The sequence below is a fragment of the Drosophila guanche genome, unplaced genomic scaffold, assembly GCF_900245975.1.
Source record: "Drosophila guanche unplaced genomic scaffold, DGUA_6, whole genome shotgun sequence".
Lineage (NCBI taxonomy): Eukaryota > Metazoa > Arthropoda > Insecta > Diptera > Drosophilidae > Drosophila > Drosophila guanche.
This window is the reverse complement of record NW_022995745.1, coordinates 6,299,113-6,320,626: the sequence shown is the minus strand read 5'-3', so window position 1 is coordinate 6,320,626 and position 21,514 is coordinate 6,299,113. Positions and strand designations below refer to the sequence as shown.

The 21,514-nt window shown below is 50.0% G+C and overlaps 7 protein-coding genes across 8 annotated transcripts; 5 read left to right on the top strand and 2 right to left on the bottom strand.

Annotated features, from left to right (window-relative positions):
• The first annotated feature begins 86 nt into the window (after positions 1-86).
• LOC117580684 (transcriptional adapter 3) lies at positions 87-2,302 on the top strand. The gene has a single exon (XM_034267308.1). The coding sequence runs from the start codon at positions 224-226 to the stop codon at positions 1,916-1,918; it is 1,695 nt and encodes a 564-aa protein (XP_034123199.1). The 5' UTR covers positions 87-223; the 3' UTR covers positions 1,919-2,302.
• Positions 2,303-3,596: 1,294 nt separating this feature from the next.
• On the top strand, positions 3,597-4,899 carry LOC117580690 (3-hydroxyacyl-CoA dehydrogenase type-2). Its single transcript, XM_034267315.1, has 2 exons — positions 3,597-3,724; positions 3,947-4,899. Exons 1-2 carry the CDS (start codon positions 3,716-3,718, stop codon positions 4,703-4,705), a joined length of 768 nt encoding a protein of 255 aa, XP_034123206.1. The 5' UTR covers positions 3,597-3,715; the 3' UTR covers positions 4,706-4,899.
• Positions 4,900-4,968: 69 nt separating this feature from the next.
• On the top strand, positions 4,969-6,722 carry LOC117580905 (zinc finger protein 675-like). The gene is made up of 2 exons (XM_034267666.1): positions 4,969-5,365; positions 5,424-6,722. The coding sequence occupies exons 1-2, from the start codon at positions 5,045-5,047 to the stop codon at positions 6,720-6,722; spliced, it is 1,620 nt and encodes a 539-aa protein (XP_034123557.1). The 5' UTR covers positions 4,969-5,044.
• A 31-nt stretch (positions 6,723-6,753) lies between these two features.
• Positions 6,754-9,738, top strand: LOC117580685 (rho GTPase-activating protein 15). 2 transcript variants are annotated; one of them, XM_034267309.1, is made up of 5 exons: positions 6,754-7,283; positions 7,363-8,775; positions 8,843-8,948; positions 9,018-9,200; positions 9,481-9,738. In XM_034267309.1, exons 2-5 carry the CDS (start codon positions 7,557-7,559, stop codon positions 9,572-9,574), a joined length of 1,602 nt encoding a protein of 533 aa, XP_034123200.1. In that variant the 5' UTR covers positions 6,754-7,283; positions 7,363-7,556; the 3' UTR covers positions 9,575-9,738. The 2 variants fall into 2 exon arrangements, with proteins under 2 accessions (XP_034123200.1, XP_034123202.1); XM_034267311.1 differs by having other exon boundaries at positions 6,755-7,283; positions 9,018-9,613.
• Positions 9,739-10,786: 1,048 nt separating this feature from the next.
• On the bottom strand, positions 10,787-13,462 carry LOC117580687 (multivesicular body subunit 12A). The gene is made up of 6 exons (XM_034267313.1): positions 13,308-13,462; positions 11,953-12,222; positions 11,729-11,884; positions 11,312-11,669; positions 11,000-11,230; positions 10,787-10,919 (listed from the first exon to the last, which is right to left on the bottom strand). The coding sequence occupies exons 2-6, from the start codon at positions 12,174-12,176 to the stop codon at positions 10,800-10,802; spliced, it is 1,089 nt and encodes a 362-aa protein (XP_034123204.1). The 5' UTR covers positions 12,177-12,222; positions 13,308-13,462; the 3' UTR covers positions 10,787-10,799.
• Positions 13,463-13,974: 512 nt separating this feature from the next.
• On the top strand, positions 13,975-16,250 carry LOC117580688 (60S ribosomal protein L22). The gene is made up of 3 exons (XM_034267314.1): positions 13,975-14,095; positions 14,279-14,923; positions 15,977-16,250. The coding sequence occupies exons 1-3, from the start codon at positions 14,084-14,086 to the stop codon at positions 16,241-16,243; spliced, it is 924 nt and encodes a 307-aa protein (XP_034123205.1). The 5' UTR covers positions 13,975-14,083; the 3' UTR covers positions 16,244-16,250.
• A 988-nt stretch (positions 16,251-17,238) lies between these two features.
• Positions 17,239-19,577, bottom strand: LOC117580686 (mucin-1). Its single transcript, XM_034267312.1, has 3 exons — positions 19,409-19,577; positions 18,505-19,332; positions 17,239-18,433 (listed from the first exon to the last, which is right to left on the bottom strand). Exons 2-3 carry the CDS (start codon positions 19,247-19,249, stop codon positions 17,760-17,762), a joined length of 1,419 nt encoding a protein of 472 aa, XP_034123203.1. The 5' UTR covers positions 19,250-19,332; positions 19,409-19,577; the 3' UTR covers positions 17,239-17,759.
• Between the last annotated feature and the right edge of the window lie 1,937 nt (positions 19,578-21,514).

Genomic DNA, 21,514 nt, shown 5'->3' with positions numbered 1-21,514 from the left:
TAAAGAGATTAATGGCGAAATATCGGCCTGCTATTCCCTGCAAACATCGATTGCTTGAACAGTGCTGTTGAACGCATACTGCTAGACGCTGGGCACTCTGTTAACTCACGCAAACAAATTGCGATTCGCTCAGAAACTTCACAAAAAAAAAGAAAACAAAACAAAAAAAGAAATATTTAAAGCCAAAACAAGGCAGTTCCTGCTACTGCACCGACACGCGACCATGAGTACAACGTTCAAGAACCTGAAGCTGGGCCATTTCGGTGGCGGCGGTGCTGGTATCGTAGGCAGTGGCGGAGGTGGTGCTGGTGGAAGCATCGGCGGTGCCTTTGGAATGGCAATATCTGGTGGAGTCGCTGGTAAGATGCCTCTAAATGGCGGGGGTGGCGGCGGAGGTAAGGGCGCGTCTGCGGCAGCTGCAGCCGAGTCGGAGGTATTTCTGACGCCCAGCGGTGTTATCATCCCCCTTATCCGCACTAGGGATATGCCAAAGAGGCTGCCCACGATGTCGGCAGCTCTACAGCGGCCCTCCGATGACCATTTGTCGGCCGAGGATCTGGATGCAGTGCAACTCGAACTGGAGCAGCTGCTCTCGAATGTGGCTCTGCGTGCGCGCGTCCTCAAGGCCGAATACGACAGTGTGGACAAAGATGAGAAACGCAACGACCGTCGCAAGTTTGACCGCGTGGCTGGATCGCCGCCGTGCACCAGCAACAATGCCATGCTGAATGCCATGCTGGGCATAGGAGTAGGCGGAGCCAGCGGCGGCTTGGGCAGTCCATCGGGCACCTCGTCGAGCCTGGCCAAGCGGAAGCGGGACGAGCCGACAGGCGTGCGCAAGAAGCACTCATCCATGACCATTCTAAAGGGCGGCCTCGGCCCTTCCGGCAACTCGAGGCACTCAAAGAACAGTCCAATGGCCGTGCACACAGACGACAGCATGGACTTCCTACCATCCTCGAACCTGATCCTGCCCATGTTGCCGCAGCTGCCGAAGCTGGCGATGCCAAAGAACGATATGCCGAACAAGTTCTGGCTCTCGGTGGAGCCGTACTGCATGCCGATTACAAATGAGGATCTGCGCCTCATCGATGACCTTTTGGAGCAGTATCGTGGCCCCCTGGTGCCGCCCGTACCCACACTGGGACCGCATTATTCCACAGTGTGGGCGCAGGAGGACATGAAGGCGTTGCAGCCGGGCGGATCGCGCATCAAGTCACATAATGCCTCGGCCATGTTGAAGAAGGCTGAGGGAATGGTGGAGGAGAGCATCACGGGTCCCCTCACCCAACGCCTTGTCACAGCCCTAATGGAGGAGTCGCTGCTGACGTTGCCCAGCGAGCAGGCGGCTGTGGGAGAGCACAGCAACAGCACCACAAGCAGCAGCAACGACAACTCTCATACGCACTCTCATTCGCACTCGCATCTGTCCTCCGCCAACTCGGGAGCTCCTGCAGCCAGCGGCAACTTCCGACCACTCTCGATGCTCAAGCACGGCGTGGGCATTGAGCAGCGTCTGAAGAAGGAACTGCTGGAGAATGGCCTGATGGATGCCAGCGACTGCCAGCCTCCCGAAGACATGGACGAAGTGCTGCACGAGATCAAGCGCGTCACGTCGGAGATCAGCACCGTGTCCACGTTCAACAGCGAGGAGCTGAAGCGCCTCCGTGTGGCGGCCAGCGACGAAATAAAGCGCATCGAGCTCAAGCGCAAGCTGGACATGATTGACACGGAGATACTCGAGTGCTACAAGCGAATGCTGCAGTATCGGGCAAAGCGAAAGGGGCACACCGTCGAGGAGAAACAGGAGATTCTACGCCTCACCAAAGAGCAGCGCATTCTGGCCGATCAGCTGGAGCGCATGAACATTCTGCCGCCCCTAGGCCCCTCCTCCAATATGATGGACGGAAAATTGTAGGACAGGGGCATGGCCTGGAGCTGGTGCCAGCTGGTGGCCATGCATCGGGCAATCGGGCAAGAACGCGGAGATGTTCTCTTGCAGCTTCAATGTTTCTGAATCGTTTGAAAGAGAGAGTCTCTTCTCTTCCCCCTCTCCAGCTCTTGGCTCCGACAGATGTACAATAACACAGCAGACATACATAGCCATATGTATGATACTTAAACATACTTAAGCTATACATATATATAAATATATATATTGATTTTATGTAGAATATGTAGCTTAAAAGAAGACTTCTCCTTATCGTGCACTTCCACTTTCACATGCAAAAAACACACACGACACTTTCTGTATAGCTTTGGTTATCGCGAAGGCAATAAAATTACCCTTTTAATTTAGAGATCCGTGTATCTGAATCTCTGTATCTTCGCTCAGCGAACGCTGCCTGCGCTTTGAGCTAGATGCCACCAACAGGGCCAGCGAAGAGGCCTCGCCTCGCCCTCCGGCAGCGGAAGCTGCTACCAGCGCACAGCTTTGTTTACCCTTTGGTTCGATAAGCCAGCGACCAGCCTTCCTAGCTGGCGGCTAATTAAATCCAAACAGAAGTGACAAGAACCAAAAGCCAAAGTTTATGCACTGTGTACACGGTTCTCCTCCTCCTTCTTCCGTTCTGTGGGTGTTCTGTTCGAACGGAAACGCAATCAGATTACAAATACTCGACTCTTCTTTAGTTTATTGCAGTCTCAAATGTGATATTCCGATACAAGGCAGCGTTAAAACGCTTCTATACACTGGTAAACATGGATGGTGGTTGGGTGTTTGTTCTGGCTGTGTTGTACTTCATTTTTGCGAGCGGTGCAGTGGAACCTCATGGCAAAACATTCATCGGTAAAGGCAGCATTCAGGAGACCAGCATGGTCAAGGATTTTGCATCTCGTTTCAGGTAGCAGGTTCTGCTAAAAGAAAAAGAAACTCGCAGGTTGGCCAGCAGGCAAGGACATGTCTCTATCTCTCTCTCACCTTGGATTTCTAGATTCTTCTTGAGCTTGCTCCTATGATTAGCGTTAGACGCAGCCATTCAACCAGGGAAGACATTATAGCTTTCAGACCCTTTGTCGTGGTGTCCGGCTCGTCCTTGCAATCGCTTGAGAGGTTCAAGCATAACTTCTCAAACGATTGAAGGGACAAGCAGGACAGCAAGAGAAAGGATTTAACAGCTCATAAAGTCTTGCTTGGTTTAACGGCCGGTGTGCAGCAAAAAAAGGAGAAATCTATTTCCTTCTTGTCGCTTTGTCCTCGGCCAGATGACTACTTCAACGACTTTCTAATTTTCAGTCTGTGACAGCCCCTGAGTGTTAGTAAACATCGTTTTGGTACACAATCATGGCGTCTTATTTGGCCTGGCGAAACAGGTACCTACACTTAGACTAGATTGGTGTCAAAATGTAGTGTACTACGACCATTGGACAATCTACATATGTAAATATGTGAGCCACTCAATATGAACCACTGAACAAACGACAAACTAACTCGCTCTAACACACCTTGCTTTTCAAATAAGAACAACCCCTGCTCTTTCAATTAGGCTGTTAGCAAGATCTAATGTCATATGGCCCGTGAGGCCTAGTGTCATACGACACAGATACTCGATGGTTCGTTCGTTTACAACACTATATTCCTGCTATCTATATAAATAAGCAACCGGTGTCTTTGCCTGCTTTCACATTACGTTTGTCGCCTTGTCGCTGGCCTTTTGTGCATTGTACAAAGTTCTCTGTAACTAAATAACGTTGTAAACTGATAAACAATATCAATATGATCAAGGTATGCTTTAGTGTTATTTATGGTGCCCCCAATCCCAAAATGCATGAAGAGAAATACCCTGGCCGGGTGCAAAGTCCAATGGGGATTTGAACCCGTGTCATCGGCAAATAGAATAACTGTATAACTGTATACATATGTGTATGTGCACCTTGTACCCTGAACAATTAGCATGTTCGTTGCTCCGGAGCGTTATACAATAACAAATCTCTGTCTGTCCCGCAGAACGCCGTCTCTTTGGTGACCGGTGGAGCCTCCGGTCTGGGTCGCGCTACAGCCGAGCGTCTGGCCAGGCAGGGTGCCAGCGTGGTGCTCGCCGACTTGCCGTCTTCGAAGGGCAATGAAGTGGCCAAGGAGCTGGGCGACAAGGTGGTCTTTGTTCCCGTCGACGTCACCTCGGAGAAGGATGTGAGTGCAGCCCTGCAGATCGCCAAGGATAAGTTCGGCCGCCTAGATCTCACCGTCAACTGCGCCGGCACAGCGACGGCCGTGAAGACCTTCAACTTCAACAAGAATGTGGCCCATCGGCTGGAGGACTTCCAGCGGGTGATCAACATCAACACGGTGGGCACCTTCAATGTGATTCGCCTGTCCGCGGGCTTGATGGGCGCCAACGAACCCAACCAGGATGGCCAACGCGGCGTCATCGTGAACACTGCCTCTGTGGCTGCCTTCGACGGGCAGATTGGCCAGGCTGCCTACGCGGCCTCCAAGGCGGCTGTGGTGGGCATGACCCTACCCATTGCCCGGGACCTCAGCACCCAGGGCATTCGCATCTGCACCATTGCCCCGGGCCTGTTCAACACACCCATGCTGGCGGCCCTGCCCGAGAAGGTGCGCACCTTCCTGGCCAAGAGCATCCCCTTCCCCCAGCGACTGGGCGAGCCGAGCGAGTATGCTCATCTGGTGCAGGCCATATTCGAGAATCCCCTGCTCAACGGCGAAGTCATCCGCATCGATGGTGCACTGCGCATGATGCCCTAAGATCACTGAAAATGGGGGAATTATCAATGAGCTCGATCAGTTTGCATTTATCCCAATGTGCCTCAAACGTGGCCTTGTAACGCTAACGCCCTGTTTTACTATATTTCTAATTTCTAATTAAGTCGAAAGTTTTATTCTTCTGCACGAAATTATGTAATAATTGCTAATAAAAAAATGAAGTTCTACATTTTGAATATGGGCGAAGTGACTACTGGAGGACGTCTTGCAGCACTGGCCCCTGCACACGCTGGTAACCCTGCTCATCTGAGTACAACGGCAACCCTGCACACCGGCTGCAAATTGTAAACAAATAAATTCGCCCAAACAACTTGGATAAGCATGCCGCCGTATCAGCGCTGCGGGGAGATAGTCTGCCTGTGGAAGCGGCAGACAAAGGCATTCGCCTTCCAGTGCATCTACTGCCGGGATGAGGAGCAAAGCAGGACACTCAAAGACTTTAAGTCGCATCTGGAATCGAAACACGCGGCTCTGTTTGAAGATCAGGAGGCTGCGCAGACAGCCAGCACGGAGCCGGCCGTCGAGCAAGCTTTGGCCACTGACACAAATGATGCGCCTGTGGAGTGCTTTGAGCCAGAGACAATGTTGGACTGGCCCAGCCAGAGCAGCATCTCCCAGGAGTCCTCCCAGGAAGCGGCAGATGTAAGCTTAGCACTACTTCACTCCCCATCCCCCATATCCATGTCTTTACTGTTCTTAGTTGCAGCCAACCGGCACAGACACCTCGCACTTCTGGCTGCAGGAGCACCCCATCATGCTGGCATTCATCGGGCAGGTGGAGGAGCAGCGTCTGCTCTGGGACTTGGGTATGCTGGCCTACCGCAACTACAAGCGTCGAAGCGAAGCCTGCGCCACTATCGCTGAGCGGCTGAACGCGCAGTTTGATCTACAGCTAACGGGCGAAGAGGTGGCCGGTCACACGAAGCGGCTGCAGGATGTCTATCGGCGGGAGAGGCAGCGTCTGGAAAGGGATTCGCCCACGGCCCCACACTGGTACTACGCAAAGTTGGGCTTCCTGGCGAAGAGTTTGCGGCGCAAGCGGCATCCCAAGATGTCCATGTCCGTGCCGGTGCCCCATCTGAGCCATCAGCAGTGCCTGAAACTCATTGAGATCTATCGGCAGTGCAGCGGCAACTGGGACATGCAGGATTTGTCCTGCCGCCTGCGTCACGTACGAGACGCGGCCAAGGAGAAGCTGCTGGCGCTGTGTCGCACCGAGCTGCAGATACCCCTGCTGGAGCCCTCGCTGCTGCAGCGTTACACCCGAAATCTGCGCACCGCCTACCAGCAGGAGAAGTTGCGACGCATCCAGTGCGAGCGTCAGGGCGCTGCCGGTGTGGTATTCACGCCCCGTTGCCGCTACTACGAGCAGCTGCGTTTCCTCGAGCCACATGTGGCTCCCTTTCAGTGTGATCTGTGCGAGCAGCTGCTGAACAGTGTGGACGGCTACAAGGTGCATCGGGCCGAGCACGACGGCAGCCAGCCGTTCGTGTGCCCCATCTGCGACAGGGGCTTCTCGCGCAGCGGCAACTGCACGATCCACCTGCGACGGCATACGCACGACTATCAGCTGGGCTGCGAGGAGTGTGGCAAGCGATTCGCCACCACCTCGGACCTGCAGGTCCACCAACGCTCGCACACCGGCGAGAGACCCTTCTGCTGTGACACCTGCGGCAAGCGCTTCAGCACGAAGTCCTTCTTCGAGCGCCATCGCCGGCGGCACGAGCAGCGGCCCCGCGGCAAGTGTCACATCTGCGGCAAGAGCTTCTTCGAGCAGTCCGTGCTGAATGACCACATCAAGGGGCATCTGAATGTGCGCGACAAGGAGTGCGACATCTGCCACAAGACCTTCACCAGCTGCAAGTATCTGCGCCAGCACAAGGAGATCCATAATCCCCAAAAGCGTTACAGCTGCAAAATATGTGCCAAGAGCTTTGCCCAATACGCCGGACTTAGTGGCCACATGAAGTCACATGGCCGTGCAGCAAAACTATGCTAGCAACTGCATAGCGAGAGACCACAACATCTAGGAGACAATTGAAGGCGAGAAAGGTGGATTGATTGTGTGATTCACGGAACAAAGCAAAAGCCAACAGGCCACAGGGAAGTGGAAGTGGAAGTGGAAGTGGAAGGGCTTGGATCCAAGTGGAAACCTTTTTTAGCTGATTATCGCCAATAGTTTTATTTTTAATACGCATTTGTATATAAGCAGCCGCATTTGTTTGGCTCTCCCGCGACTCAGCTCGACTCGACCTTTATCTTATCACTTTGCGCCATGGAAGTGCCAAAGGCAAGAGCAGGCAAGGGCGATAAGAGGGAGTGACAGAGAGTGCAGAGAATTCGATTTGAATTGTTTTGCTCAGTCGGAAATTGGAGCTGCCTGAGAATTATCCATGTGTCCGTGACCGCGGCGTGGCCAGGCGTTATACGATACCCAAAACGAAGAGGTTGTTGCTGTTGCTGTTGCTGTTGCTGTAGCTGCTGCCAACGGATATTGGCACTTGAGAAGCGGAAGGAGTGCGGCTACAGTGAGCACTCAGTTGGGTTACCACAGTACCAAGTAGGAAGATATTCGCGGCTTTATCTGTCATTCCATTCAATAGTCATAAACTAATTATACGCACGATTGTCGTCCACAGTTGCTGTCTCTGACGTCACTTGCCACCCCACCCACAGCCACACCAAAACAGCAGCAAGCAGACAGGGAGGCAGGGGAGTTGGGGGTATTGCCGCCTGGTCAGCTGCCGCATTTGCGATAAGCTCGACCAAGTGCAGCTGCAGCTGCAGCGAAGCCCGATAAACGACTCGCGAGAAACAGAGAGCAACGACAGCGATGCAGACGACAAACAATGGCAGACCAATGCTTGTGGCAGTGCCAGTGTCTCTGCCAGTGACGCCTGGAACACCAGACTCGGCGCACATCATAATCGGCGCCGCTGGCTTTGCAGCCCACGAGAGACGACAGCCCCGTGAGAAGACTTTGATGAATTGCTTTCGCGATCGCTCCACATCGTCCACAGGCGGTGGACCGCCGCCAGCTTACTATATGCGCGGACACAGCACCAACTCGGCGACGCTGCTGCGCCTGGAGAGCAGCGCGGGCGGAGGCTCGGGCAACGCCCTGGATCAAGCGGGCATCGAGGCCGGACGACCGGAGGCCGTTCGCTGGGTGCGTGAGCTAAAGTCAAAGCCCAACAAGCTGGCGCTGCTCAAGAGCAGCAGCACAAGAGACTTGACGAGGCTGCTGCTCGAGGATGCCAATGGGAGCACGAGCACGGCGGTGCTGGTGTCCAACACCAGCCTGGACGTGTGCTCCTCCAACTCCAGTTCGGCCAGCAGTCCCCTGGCCAGCGGCAGGGCCAAAGCGCGGGCCAGGGATCGGGATCGGGATCGGGAGTGCTGCAGCAGCTGCTCCAAGCGCTGGCACGAGCTCAAGCAGCGCATGCACACGATGGAGCAGGATCTGCTGGCACAGGCCAGCTACAGCCAGGAGCTGGAGGCCAAGCTGCTGGAGCTGACCCGCCAGCTGGGCGAACTGATGCAGGACAAGGACAAGGACAGGGACAGGGACAGAGAGAAGCAACGCGGTGTAGCAGGTGGTGGGCCGGGCAAGAGCAATGTGAGACCCTCGCGCCTGGTGGCCTGGATGAATCTGTCCAATTGGTGGAAGAGCAGGCCCAGCGTGGAGACGCTGCGCGAGCAGCGCATCTTCTTCGACGAGCCCTGCTTCGACACGGAACTGGAGCTGGTGCTGAAGCACGATCAGCAGCGCACTGTGCCCCGCATCGTGGTCGATTGCTGTGACCTCATCGAGCACAAGTATCGCCGCTCGACGCAGCCCATCGAGGGGATATACCGGCAGTGCGGTGACTACAACAAGATCCAGACGCTGCGCTTCAGCATCGATGCGAATGACTATGAGGCACTGCGGCAGACGGATGTCGACATACACACACTAACGGGTGTCCTAAAGCTCTTTCTGCGCGAGATTAAATCTCCGCTGGTCAGTGTAAACGAGGCAAAGACCTTCATTGGCACACCCCATCAATGGTGTACGTATAGCCCCATTCCCAGCCAGAATCCCTCGAGTAAGCTTAAGTTTATGTTCCCTTTTCGTAGTGCTCACCGAACTGGCCCACAAGCTGGATACATTGAAAAGACTGATACGCTCGCTGCCGGAGAGCAATCGGGACACCATGGACTACATTTTTGGTCACTTTAATCGGTAAGTGAAGCGACGCTCACGCTCAGCCCTTCCTCTCGTTCAATGCTGTCAATGCTTTCATGGTCCCAGGCTTACCAAGGTGCCGCTGCAGCAGATCAGCGCCGAGACGCTGTCCATTTCGGTGACGCCATCCATATTCCATACGGTGCCGCAGGGTGTGCACATGCAGGACATACAGCAGCTGCTACGCGAGGGCGAAACGCTGGCCGATTGTGTCAAGCTGATGATTGAGTATCATTCGCGAATATTCGAGTAAGTGATGGCCAGTGGCCACCTCCCCCGATACGGTGTTGGTACCAGCCGCAACTCCCGCACAACGCACAAAACGCATCCCCACGTCCGCCTACGCCACCAGCTTGAATCCACCTGAATGTCTCTCTTTTGTTTCGTGTCGAAATTAATGCTAATCGAAAACAAATCCAAATCCGAATTCTCCTAAACCTAAACCTGAACCTACTGTACCTGTTGTACTGCTCGCTCCTTGATCCCTTCCTCAAACCCCTCAAACCAACAACCGACCTACAATCTACAGATGCACCGCCGATCGACGCCTGCATCGCCTGAGTGTGCGAAACTTAAAGAAGACGCTATCACAGCCGGATTTACTATTCCATAACTTATTCTGATGGAACACAACCCACGCACAATGCAACACAGAGAGCGACAGAGAGAGAGAGAGAGCGAGAGAGAGCCACTGTATATATATAGTGAATGACATTAGTTATACATTAAGGTATATTCCCGTATATGAGTATTTCTTGTTAATAAATTAGATTTACGAACCTTGAAAGGCGGAACCGTTGCCATTGCTTTAATGCAGGTGAATTCATTGTCCGCTGTGGGGAGTAGCAATAACTTATTCCGGAAAACTAACAACCAACTAACTAACTTAACCAAAAAGGACAAGATTTCCACTGTGGATCTCTAACATAGATTCTGCTTTGCTTCGTGTATATAATTGCTTTTTATTTTGAACTGATTTCTCTTCTTTTTTTGCTGTTGTCATTTTTGTTTTGTTTATAATAACATTGCGGGTGGAGTGTTTGCTGTTGTGCTCGTGTACTAGGTGGTAGACTGACTGAATTTATGTATATCTCTCTCTCACACAATTACAATTACAGTCTAAACATCTCTATAGAGGCTACCGCATACATCTGCATGTAATGTAATGTAATGTTATGCTCAAGACCAACTGGTCTGCACTAAATGTAAATGTTTGTGTATATATTTGATATATGTATGTGTATGCGCGCATGTATGTACTAGGTATATAATATACTCGTTATACATAATAGAACTAGAATTATACATTAAGGTAGATATCAATTGGATATATGCAGGCGCTTTGCTTTGCCTCGACTTGTATCAAACTTTAACATTCACGCACAAAAAACACAATTGATTGGGTTGTACATGGAGGGGTTTTTCTTTCACATAATATATGTATATATATGTATATGTATGTATGTGTGTATATGTTATGCATAATGATTAGAAAACCAAACCAAACAAAAACTAAAACAAATCATTCACTTGCTCTTCTGCTGATCACAATTCTGGGATTATTAAATATAATGATGTAAATATTTCATATTAAGTTTTTGTGGCTCCAACTATAACTCGATGGGGGTATGCAAGGGTGTGGGGGGTCACATGGGTACACATCGAAGGCACAGGAATACTTATTACACGCACGCACACACAACGATTCTACGCTACAACTCTCCTCCTCATCTGCTACCAAACTGAATCGCATCTAAATAATTTCTAGGTAGTCCATGGCGGCTGCTCTTCGAGTCTCTTGCGTCTAAACGTTGACATTTTGTGATTGCATTTTATTATCGGGATTATCTACTTGAAGAATGGATTCTTCGAGGCCGAAGACTTCATGGTGCACAGAACCTGACGTTCCAATTGAAAATCATAGTCCAACGATCTAAGCAGCGTTGTCAGCTCTGGCAGTATTGGTAGCTACAAAGGCAAAGAGGGAAAACACAGCACATAAGTAAAAGATAAACATTTAGAGATTTCCCCTGTTCTGGCACACTCACATCAGTTTCTGGCTGACTCCGATGCAGCCTGACATCCATCACAAAGGGAACCCCTTCCAGTTCTGTATAGGTTCCCAGTGTTCCTGTTCCGCCATAGGCCGCACGTCCCACCACCCCACTGGCATTGGCACCCGCTGGACGTGGCGGTGCCGGGCGCTGTGGCGAATTTATTTGATAATTGGCCTGAATCTCCTCATAGTCATGATGCTCTGATGTTGGTGGCTGCGGCAGCTAAAAACAACAAAATATTCCATGTTCAATGTGAAAGCGTTCGCGTTGGCGTTGGCGTTCGCGTTCGACTCAAGCACTTACGGGTCCGCGCGAGTGTCGCTGCCCCTGCAGGTTGAGGCGATTGAGGGCCTGTTCCACCTCACAGACGCCGCCTCCAGCGGTTGCAGCTACAGCTGGCACTGGCGGCGGCAAGCGTACGGGAATGGCGCCCGTCTTGTAGCAGATGAGCACACCATTGATATCGCCAGCCAGCTTGAATCCGTCGGGTGCCACCTTAAGCTTGGAGCAGAGAATGATGTCGGTCACCGCTTGGGTCACAGTTCCCCGCTTCGACAGCTTGTAGGCGATTTGCCGTTTCCGCCAGGCCTTCTGGTCGCTGTCAGCTGTGCGCGAGAGCAGCGAGAACTCCTTCGGCGGAGTCGTCTTGTCCGCAATGACCCTACAAGCAAAGCGTTTAATGATGAGCGTGTGCTTGGGAGTGGGATTAAGCTAACTCACTGGAGTGTCTCCACCACATAGTCGGGCAGGCCCTCGGACTTGGAGAGGCACAGATAGCGGGTATTCTGGCGTCCGAAAATGCTATAGTCGCGCCATAGGTCTGCATCTGCATCCTGGTCATAGGTGCGATTAATGGCACTGAAGTTCTTTGGGCAGCTGCAAACGGGCAACAAAATATTTGATTTAATTCCCATTCGATGCTACAGCCCACTCCCCCCACTCACCGCTCAAAATCCTCGACAATGTGCAGCGAGGTAATGGGCCGATTGTCTGGCAGGAAGCTCATGATCGAGTTGAACACATTCGTTGCATTGCCGGCACCAGGTCCGGACACCACAGTTTCACTTTCTATTGGAGAGCCGAGCAGAGATGCTGTTGAGAGAGCCACAGGACTGCCACCGCCGATTGCCGAGACGCCGCTTTGGATGTGCTTGCCGACTTTGTTCATGCTGCCCGATCTGCTGCCGCTGCCGCTGCTCCACCGTTTGTGTCTTCTGATGCCGCCGAAAAGAAATCACACACAATATAAAATGTTAGTCAGTGGTTTTTTGTTCGTGTCAAAAATGTGTACAATCAAATCGTTTAAGCTGCTTTGCTGTCGATTCCCCCGCGATAAGTGATTCATGATCTCTCGTTGTCGGCACCCGCACCAGCCCGACCGCTCTCCCTCTGCTGCTGCTGTTGCTCTTGCCATTGCCATTGCCATTGCCGGCGTTCTTTTGTAGGTCGTCCGTTGGCCGTTTTTGTTGTTGCCAAAGCGAGGGCCAGGGCCGGAGACCGTTGAGAGTTTCTCTTTCACACACGCTCACACACACACAGAGACAAAGTGCGATCAAGTGCGCACTTACCAAACAGAGGAAGAAGATACTGACACTGACTAAGTGACAGATACAGATCCCGTTGTGCTATCAAAAATGTTTTATGAACGAGAGTATTTATTAAATTTCTGATAAGATATGCACGACAGATACAGCTGATAGAGCTAACTGTAAAGTGTAGACCAAGCGAATGAATGGCGTCAGTGCAGCTGCCGTTCGCTTGCCTTGAGTCATCTCAGCAAAACTTCAGCAAACTGCAACCATGCAAGAGGAGACAGCGCTCTACCCCCTCCCCGCCCCACCAACACGTAGACCAGACACATGAGCTGATGCAGGAAGCAGACAAAGACGCCGGGCCCACAACCCAATGGTGGGTGGGGTGTAGGGGGCTGTCTCCTAGCCAAACTGCACTTTGGCGCGAGGGCGCAATGCCAACAAAGAAGTGGCCCCACAGCAGCTGGGCTATTGCCGGACCACTTTGTTGGATACAAAAAGCAACCAAGAAGCCATTTAATATTACGAAATTCTCTATGGGCATTTCCAATTATAAGTTTCCCCCACTGTTCCCCACCACCAATACCATTCCGACCATTAGTCAACACAGCATCACACACACAACACTCTCACACACGCATGCAGAGTGCGCTGTATGTACATAATTAATATTCTCGCTGGCCTGGCTCTCTCTATTCTTGGATTTTGTATGACTTCTGGGACTTTTCGGACTTCACTCCTCCCCGCGTGTCCACACTGAGACCTACCTGATGAACGCGTTCCAAACGCCGGAGCCGGTTGTATTGCATTTAACAGAACATTGATGGAAAATCTGTAAAAAATTGCGTCTTTATGTATGTTTTGTTCGAATCAACAATTCGCCCGACACACATACAGCTGTTTTAAATACACTAGAGCAATCGGTGTGACCGGGGAGTTCTCGATGAAATATACCGACTGACCAGTGTTGACCAAAAAGGAGAAATAGCCAGTGAAACGATATTTTTATTGATTTAAAATTACTCAAAGATTTCTTTCAAAATTTCTATATTCTATATTCCGCTAGCCACTCGTTAACAGTTCATCCCGTATTTGGAAATTGAAAAACGCTAGATCTGTATGAAAATAGCTATATTTTCAACACTGCATCAGAAAGCTGACCAGAAAAAGGCAAGGAGGATTAAAAGTAAATCGATGTATAGTTCAACAGATATTATTGTGCGATAACACAACTATTGCTGAAAAAAAAGAAACCACGGAAAATAAAAGGATTCTCTTCATATTATCATTGATGTTAATTTATAAAATATATTCTTGTGCATTAACCTGTGAGAAACATCACTATCATGTACATGTTTCAAGCAAAAATAGGCCAAACACTCCCTATTTGAGATGGAAGCCACAAGTATCGATTGCGTGACACTTCGCAACGCCGTCAAATGACAGCTCTGCTCCCAGGCCGGCAATTTCGCCAACGCCGAAGTGTTGTCAATTTTGACAGCCAGAGTTTTGTTCTTTTCCTTCGTGGTTTTCGACTGACAAGATGGCTCCAACTGTAAGTGCGGAAAATAAATCGTAAAAGTGCAATTCAATCCTAATAAAAACGTGCGCGTGTGTTACGAAATATCCAACTTTATACCATATTCTAAATGAAAAAGTGGAAATTTCGCTACAAATTGCACTACGAATGACGTAACTGGTTAACTGATGTTTGTGTTTTATTTTTTTGTATGTGCAGGCCAAGACCAACAAGGGTGATACTAAGGCCGCTGCTGCCAAGCCGGCTGAGAAGAAGGCCGCTCCTGCCGCCGCTAAGGGCAAGGTTGAGAAGCCCAAGGCTGAGGCTGCCAAGCCCGCCGCCGCTGCCGCCAAGAACGTGAAGAAGGCCCCAGAGGCCGCTAAGGATGTGAAGGCTGCTGCTGCCGCCGCCGCCAAGGCTGCTCCCGCTAAGGCCGCTGCTGCTGCCAAGGCTGCTCCCGCTAAGGAGGCCGCCAAGAAGGCACCCGCTGCCGCTGCAGCTGCCAAGAAGGCGGCCCCAGCCAAGGCTGCTGCTCCCGCTCCAGCCAAGGCTGCGCCCGTCAAGAAGGCTGCTTCCACTGCCGCGGCTGCTCCCCCAGCCAAGAAGGCCGCCCCTGCCAAGGCAGCTGCTGCAGTCGCAGTCGCCGCTGCTGCTGCTGCAGTGCCAGCAGCCGCTGCCGCCGCTCCTGCTGCTGCCAAGCCTGCCGCTCCCAAGCCCAAGGCAAAGGCAGCACCGGCTCCCAGCAAGGTGACGAAGAAGAACGTGCTCCGCGGCAAGGGCCAGAAGAAGAAGAAGGTCTCTTTGCGCTTCACCATCGACTGCACCAACATCGCTGAGGACAGCATCATGGATGTGGCCGACTTCGTAAGTACCACCCCGAGCCATGTGGCCCAGTACCGCCATCAGCTGAACTATGGCTACCGCACCAAGCTTTCCATTGCCCCCAAACATTGCCTGGGGCTTTGGATAAAAAGTTGTGGTTATAGCGAACTTCCATTTGCGATTAAACTGCTTGCGGATTCAAAATCCGTTCCGCTAGCGGTTAACAACTCCTGGTACATGTTCACAATCAGATTAGACAAGAAGTTAGAGAAGAAAATTGTCTCCCAATTACAATTCCGTCGCTCACTCTTCGAATCGCCTATCATGGCGACACGCGTCTCTCTGCTTAAAGTGCTCCCCATTCCCGAGGGGAGTGCGCCGATAAGGGGCTCTGGTCACTGCACAACGGGGTAGCCACTGATCGCCAGTAACCTGGTACTGGCCAGTTGGTGCAACCGTCTGTGAACAGCGTCAAGCCGTGCTATGTGTACCGCCACGTGGTGGGCCCCGGGTTGAGTGCGGCACAACCGTGTCGCATCGAGCCAAAATTCATAGTGCGCCCTGCTCAAGTGCTCCGACATCCGTGACACTGCAGGTTTTCCCACAACATTAGAGCTAGACTTCCAACAGAGAAGAAGGAATATTCCTATCACGATAAAGCTCAGCCGTATACACACACACACCCGCACCCGCACCCGCAAGTGGGCAAACCGTAAGCGCTACACGCGCTACCTTTAGAGCAGGGCGCTGCTGATTGCATCGCAACCCGCTCACCATCTCCCAATCAGGTAACTACTACTAACTAAATGCATCATGATCATTATTATTATCCGTACGGGAAGAAACCGTCTCGGGCCACGACGATTTGCCGTCAGAGAGTGAAGCTCTGCGTCGCTCTGATGGCAGTGTACTCAGTGGCATATTAAAAAATTGGTCACTCTTCTAAATTTGGGCCTTCAGTTGATATCTGACTGTTGGCCTTAACACTGAAAGAGACATCTTCAACTCCATGTCGGATCGAACGCATTAATACACTTGTTGGTCTTTTGTGTCCTTTCGAGTTGCCTGCTAACTGTATTTACCTATGTTTTGCAGGAGAAATACGTTAAGGCTCGCCTTAAGGTCAACGGCAAGGTTAACAATCTAGGCAATAATGTCACCTTTGAGCGCTCCAAGTTGAAGCTGCACGTTAGCTCCGATGTGCACTTCTCCAAGGCCTACCTCAAGTACCTGACCAAGCGGTACTTGAAGAAGAACAGCCTGCGCGACTGGATCCGCGTTGTGGCCAACGAGAAGGATTCGTACGAGCTGCGCTACTTCAGAATCAGCTCCAACGATGACGAGGACGATGATGCGGAGTAAAGAGGATTACAACAACAGCAAAAAACAACAAGAGAAACATTTACAATGGCATTGTATGGCTGATTCGTTTTTATTAAATATCACGTTACAGTCGTGTTTTTATATGCAAACATCAAATTGTAAACTAATTGAAAATCTATTTTTTGGGCGTACCACAAAATAAAACAAAAACTGTGTAAACCCGATATTTAAATGTTGAATTATTTAGTTTCGGTGGCTAACTACTAATTATTGGGTGCAGCTGCATTTGCAATTAGGCTGCTGATGCTGTCTGCTGCGTCGTTCTCATCGCAGCCATTTATCCATTGGAAGGGCACCGTTACGTTACTCATCATGGCTCTATAATATAGAGTCTTCTATATCTACCTCGCTCACTCTTGTGATCGTCGGAAGCGACAAGAGAGACTGACAGGAGGAAATGTCCGCTTAGCAGACGAGTATGCATACATATGTGTGTACATGTGTATGTATTTATGTACAAGAGTTGTCCACGGCTTTTGTTTGTTTTTTGCAAATATTTGTGCACCCGGTACGTGGTTTGGTTTGTTTATTATTTATTACCTTGAATCGAAATACTTGTACCGCACCAAATAAAGACCGCACCTCTGACTAACTAACCTAAACGAGTGTGTGTGTGTGTGCGCGCCAACGCGGTGTGCTCTGAGCACGAGTGTGAGCGGGATGGAACGAGTGACGCCCGCTGCTTGTGCAATTACAGTTAATAAAAAAACCAGCACTAGTTTTCGCTATTTCATCAAATAACAACTATTTAAGGGCGAATCCCAATGCTGCCTACGCCTACGCCATGTGAAATAAAACAATTTCCATATCGCGTGCGTGTGTGGGGGGTGTTGGTCAAAAGCATTTTATTTTAACAATTAAAGAGTGCAACAAATGCTTACATACAACAATACAAAAGAAAACAGAAAACGAGCAACAATTACAATTCTAGAAAAATATAAAAACACTTTCAGTGTTTTTTTGTTTAGTTTTACTTTTTGCTTACATAATTCGTTAATTGAGAAGAAAAAGGGTATTTAGATATTCGAATGTCATTTTGGTTCACACTTGTGAGAGATTCGTTGTTGGAGACACTGACACTGTTACAGGGTTAAGGTTAAGTTAAGGAAAATACATTGGGGTATACAGTTAGATGTCTGTCTGCATACATACATATATCGAGACACTAAGCTGGGAATACTGGGATGTCGCTGAATACTGACTGCTGTAGGTTTGACGAGGGTACGCAATAAATTAACATTAACAATTTTCTCGCAATTAACACGTGCCATTTGCCATTTGTAACTTGTCCACGCCCGTGGCGGGCGGGACCATAACGCATTTGGAATATCGATCTTGGCCAGCGTAAATAGACTCTTGGGTAACAGGCGACAAATCGTTTCAAGGCCACAAAAAGCTGCAGACAGGGCGGAGTGAGACAACTAGGGAGGGGGTGCAGTGGGCGGGCGGCTAGCAGTGCAGTGACTGACGGCACCAAAACCGGTCAGTGGAGGATTTACAACGAATTGGAAAGTTCTGGAGCTGCCAGCCGCATGGCGAGTACGCCGACTGCAACCATTAAAAGGCCCAGGCCCCCTCCAGAGGTCACGGACGAAGCTCCGCTCGTGTTGGACTTGAGGGCTGCGTCCATTGATGAGGCGGCGGCTGGTGGTGTCTGCATCTGCTGTGACCCTGGCTGGGCCGGGGCCATAGGAGCCAATGGAGCTGGTCCCTCGCCGGGCGCTGCTGCCGGCGGCGGAGGTGCCGGATAGCAGGCAATCTTCTCCACCTCAATCATCTTGCTGCTGTCGGCCGGATCTGTCTCGTTGACCTTTGTGGGCACACAAATAATGCCACCGGGTGGCGGTGGTGCTGCAGCTGCAGCTGCATCTGCTGCATTGGGCACAGTCATGTTGGAGGTTTCCGGACTAAACGGCGCCATGGGAGCTGGCTGGGCATCTTGGGTGGTGTTCATTGGGGCGGCGGCTGGGGCTGGCGCTGCGGCCGCATTGATAACTGTGGTGCCATCGCTGGCATTCACCGGCACTCCATTGTTAATGATGATGATGCGGTCCTGACCGGCAGCTGCTGGAGCAGCAGCTGCAGCTGGCTGGGATGAGCTGCCGCCCGAGGGTGTCAATGCGTGGCCAAGCAGTGCGCCACCCAATCCACCAGCCAGTAGACCCGTTCCTGCAGAAAATACCATTTAGAGTCAATAAAGATTGCGAAAGAGAGAGAGAGAGAGAGAGAGTTAAACGCACCAAAGCCCAGGCCTGACGAGGATTGCTGGGGAGGCTGAGAGTAGTAGGTGGCTCCTGGAGGCAGCGCAGAGCCTGCCTGGTAATATGTGGCTCCCTGTGGTGCGGCTGGATATCCGCCACCCATGGGCACATGTCCCGACGACGGATAGTAAGTGGCGCCGGCTGGCAGATTGCTGGGATAGCCATTATGTCCTCCCGATGGATAGTAGGTGGCGCCGGGTGGGGCTCCGGCATACTGGGTGCCATGGTTCTGGGTGGCCGTAATGGGCTGATGGACGTTCGAGGTGGCTGCTCCATAGCTTGGCGGTGCGCCACCATAGCTGGGCGGAGCTGCCCCATAGCTGGGTGCATGATAGGAGGGCGCCTGCTCGTTCACATTGGGGCGAGCGCCGCCCACGGGATTGGAGGCGGAGTAGGCGGGCGGCGGACCCTGTGGCACATTCCAGCCGGCCTGTGGAGCCGGTGCCGAGCCCGGATTCGCGTTCCCATTCACATTCGGCCGATTTGGCTGCGAGTTGTAGTTGGGATAACTCAGCTTGGCCACGTCCGCATGCGAGTTACCGGCCGCATGTCCGTTCGTGCTGTAGCTGGGTTGGGTCACATGACCGTTGGAGCTGGATGAGGATGATGTTTTGCGCTGGTTGCTGCCTTGGTTACGGCGCGCATCCACAACATCAACGCCCCCTTGCGTCAGCAGGAGGGCAAACAGGCTGAGGGCGACTACTGCGCAATTGGAAGAAGCCATTTTCGGCGGTCGTCTGCCTCCGTGACAGGTCGGTCCTAACGATTTTCAATACGTGCAATGGCCCCTCAAATACGGAGCAGACTCTGGCAACGATACAAAATATTGTGCGAAATGAAAACGTTAATCATAATTCAGCGATCAAATGTGCATGCTAATTACAGAAACCAGTTTCTCTCGACTGTTTTGGCTGCGGCTGCTGCTGCTGCTGCTGCTGCTGCTGATGATGATGCTGACGATGCTGCTATTGTTGCTTACTTCGGTTATTAACTGATTTCACTTGTCTGTTGTCTGACATTGGGACGCCAAGCCAGCGAAAAGCTTTCGAACGTTCCGGACTTCAACAGATGAATAATTTTCACAATCGATGACAGACTTTAAAAGTTCACATTTCGATAGTCGCACGGTTGCTGGCCGTAGCGCGCAAATGCTGATCGAGTTCAATTTTGTTTCTTAAATTATCAAGAAGTAGTTTTATTTATTCTAAAAATATGCTCTATAAAGTGTGAGTGCCTCGATTGCCTCCAAACGTATTTCCTGTAAGGCACAAACTCTGATTCCCGCCTTAAACCTCAGCCGGTCCAGCACTCTGGTCACACTTTGCAAAACAGGACAGCTGATGGCCACAGCAACAATAACAACGACATTTAATTTGTTTGCCGGACTGTTTTTTTTAATTAAAACTAGCTGCGATGGACTATTTACCTATACTAGAACCAACTGCGACATTAATCGCATTCGATGTCTTTTTCGACGCCCTCGGTGAGTTACTTTCTTAGCAATACATACACATATGTACATAGTATGTTTGTCCCTATATTAACAGGATTTTATTGCAGAAGAATAATACTTGCGATCAACAACCAGGAATATCAGGCCGAACTGCTGGAGATAGCTCGAGAAATGTCGATAGTTGAGAAGGAGCGAAACAAGGCCCAGAGAGCGATACTCGAGCCGATGAAGAAAAGATAGCTTCCACTCAAAGGTTATCCAGTTTCTCAGGGATCCCACAAACAAACTAATATATTTGCGTTTGGACAATGGGAAGAACTTGCATGGCTCTCTGGGCAAAAGGGGAACAATTTTTTTAAAATAGCAAGACCAAGGGGAATTTACTTAGAAGGTGACGCTGTCCGCTGTCTGGGGAGGACCTATAACTTATTCACCACGCACAGAGAGAGTCACGCGCTAGAACGGGATAGAGACAGAGACTATCCTGTGGTGAAGATGTCACCGTAGGTAAGATCACACTAGTCATTTCTCTTATGTACGAAAAATCATTTATTGAGTAAATTTCTTTTCGATTTCTTTTTGTATTTTTTTCACATGTTCACAAAATTGTATTTAGGTTTTCTAATATTCTTCTTGGCCTTGGGATACAATGTAAGCTTGTGGGATGTGTTTGTTTTGTGTGTGTGTGTGTGTGTGTTAGTTAGATTTGGTTGTTTGTTTTGTGGTAAATTTTCGTATTGAGCGCTAGCAATTAACATTTAATTACACCGAAATGGGGAAAACATCTTACGCAGATTAGTACGAGTATACATCTATGTATATTTTTTGGTATAAGTTTTTGGTTTTTCGATTTTGTTTTGGGGTTTTGGATTTTGGATTCTGGGTTTTGGGTTTTGGGGTACGGGTTGAAATTAGAAAGAAGAAATTTTTGTAATTTTGATAATTGGTAAACAAATGCCCTTTACTTTACTCACTGGTAAATACTTGGTACTAAACTTATACATATGTTACAACGGCAGAAATGACATCCAGTAGTACATAGATACATAAGTTACATATATCTATAGGGGGAGCTGTTTTCTTTAGCCTATTTAATGTTGTTTATATGGTTATTTTGTGTGTGTGTGTACTTAATGGCAGATAAAAACATACACAGTACATCCATACATATGTACATACATTTTACTACACACATACATACATACGTATATGTACATATGTACAAGTTTTGTGATTATTGTACATCCATATCGATGTACCTCTCCATCGTTTTTGCAATTTTTGTCTTGTCTTTTGGTTAATTTTTTGTGAATTTATTTATTTTTGTATCTTTTTTCATAGGAAACAACAAAAATGGACGCAAAATTATTGTTATAGTAGTGTTCAAGTTGACCCATTTTGCTTTTTGTTTTTATTATTTAACTATGTATGTATATAGGAATATGCAAAACGTACACTTAATATATATTGTTTTTAATGTTTTTTTTTGTTTTTTTAACTTTTTTGCCCACGGTACTTCACTTAGGTTTCTGTTAC

What these genes read in the sequence shown, in the direction of transcription:
- LOC117580684 (XM_034267308.1), top strand. Translation starts at nt 224, where the DNA reads ATGAGTACAACGTTCAAGAACCTGAAGCTGGGCCATTTCGGTGGCGGC.
- LOC117580905 (XM_034267666.1), top strand. Translation starts at nt 5,045, where the DNA reads ATGCCGCCGTATCAGCGCTGCGGGGAGATAGTCTGCCTGTGGAAGCGG. An exon ending in CCTCCCAGGAAGCGGCAGAT is followed by an intron (nt 5,366 to 5,423) that starts GTAAGCTTAGCA and finishes TACTGTTCTTAG; the next exon opens with TTGCAGCCAACCGGCACAGA.
- LOC117580685 (XM_034267309.1), top strand. Translation starts at nt 7,557, where the DNA reads ATGCAGACGACAAACAATGGCAGACCAATGCTTGTGGCAGTGCCAGTG. An exon ending in ATTTTTGGTCACTTTAATCG is followed by an intron (nt 8,949 to 9,017) that starts GTAAGTGAAGCG and finishes TCATGGTCCCAG; the next exon opens with GCTTACCAAGGTGCCGCTGC. An exon ending in TATCATTCGCGAATATTCGA is followed by an intron (nt 9,201 to 9,480) that starts GTAAGTGATGGC and finishes TACAATCTACAG; the next exon opens with ATGCACCGCCGATCGACGCC.
- LOC117580687 (XM_034267313.1), bottom strand. Translation starts at nt 12,176, where the DNA reads ATGAACAAAGTCGGCAAGCACATCCAAAGCGGCGTCTCGGCAATCGGC. An exon ending in AGCGACACTCGCGCGGACCC is followed by an intron (nt 11,231 to 11,311) that starts GTAAGTGCTTGA and finishes TGTTGTTTTTAG; the next exon opens with CTGCCGCAGCCACCAACATC. An exon ending in GGAGTCAGCCAGAAACTGAT is followed by an intron (nt 10,920 to 10,999) that starts GTGAGTGTGCCA and finishes TTGCCTTTGTAG; the next exon opens with CTACCAATACTGCCAGAGCT.
- LOC117580688 (XM_034267314.1), top strand. An exon ending in TCATGGATGTGGCCGACTTC is followed by an intron (nt 14,924 to 15,976) that starts GTAAGTACCACC and finishes TATGTTTTGCAG; the next exon opens with GAGAAATACGTTAAGGCTCG.
- LOC117580686 (XM_034267312.1), bottom strand. Translation starts at nt 19,249, where the DNA reads ATGGCTTCTTCCAATTGCGCAGTAGTCGCCCTCAGCCTGTTTGCCCTC. An exon ending in CTCGTCAGGCCTGGGCTTTG is followed by an intron (nt 18,434 to 18,504) that starts GTGCGTTTAACT and finishes TATTTTCTGCAG; the next exon opens with GAACGGGTCTACTGGCTGGT.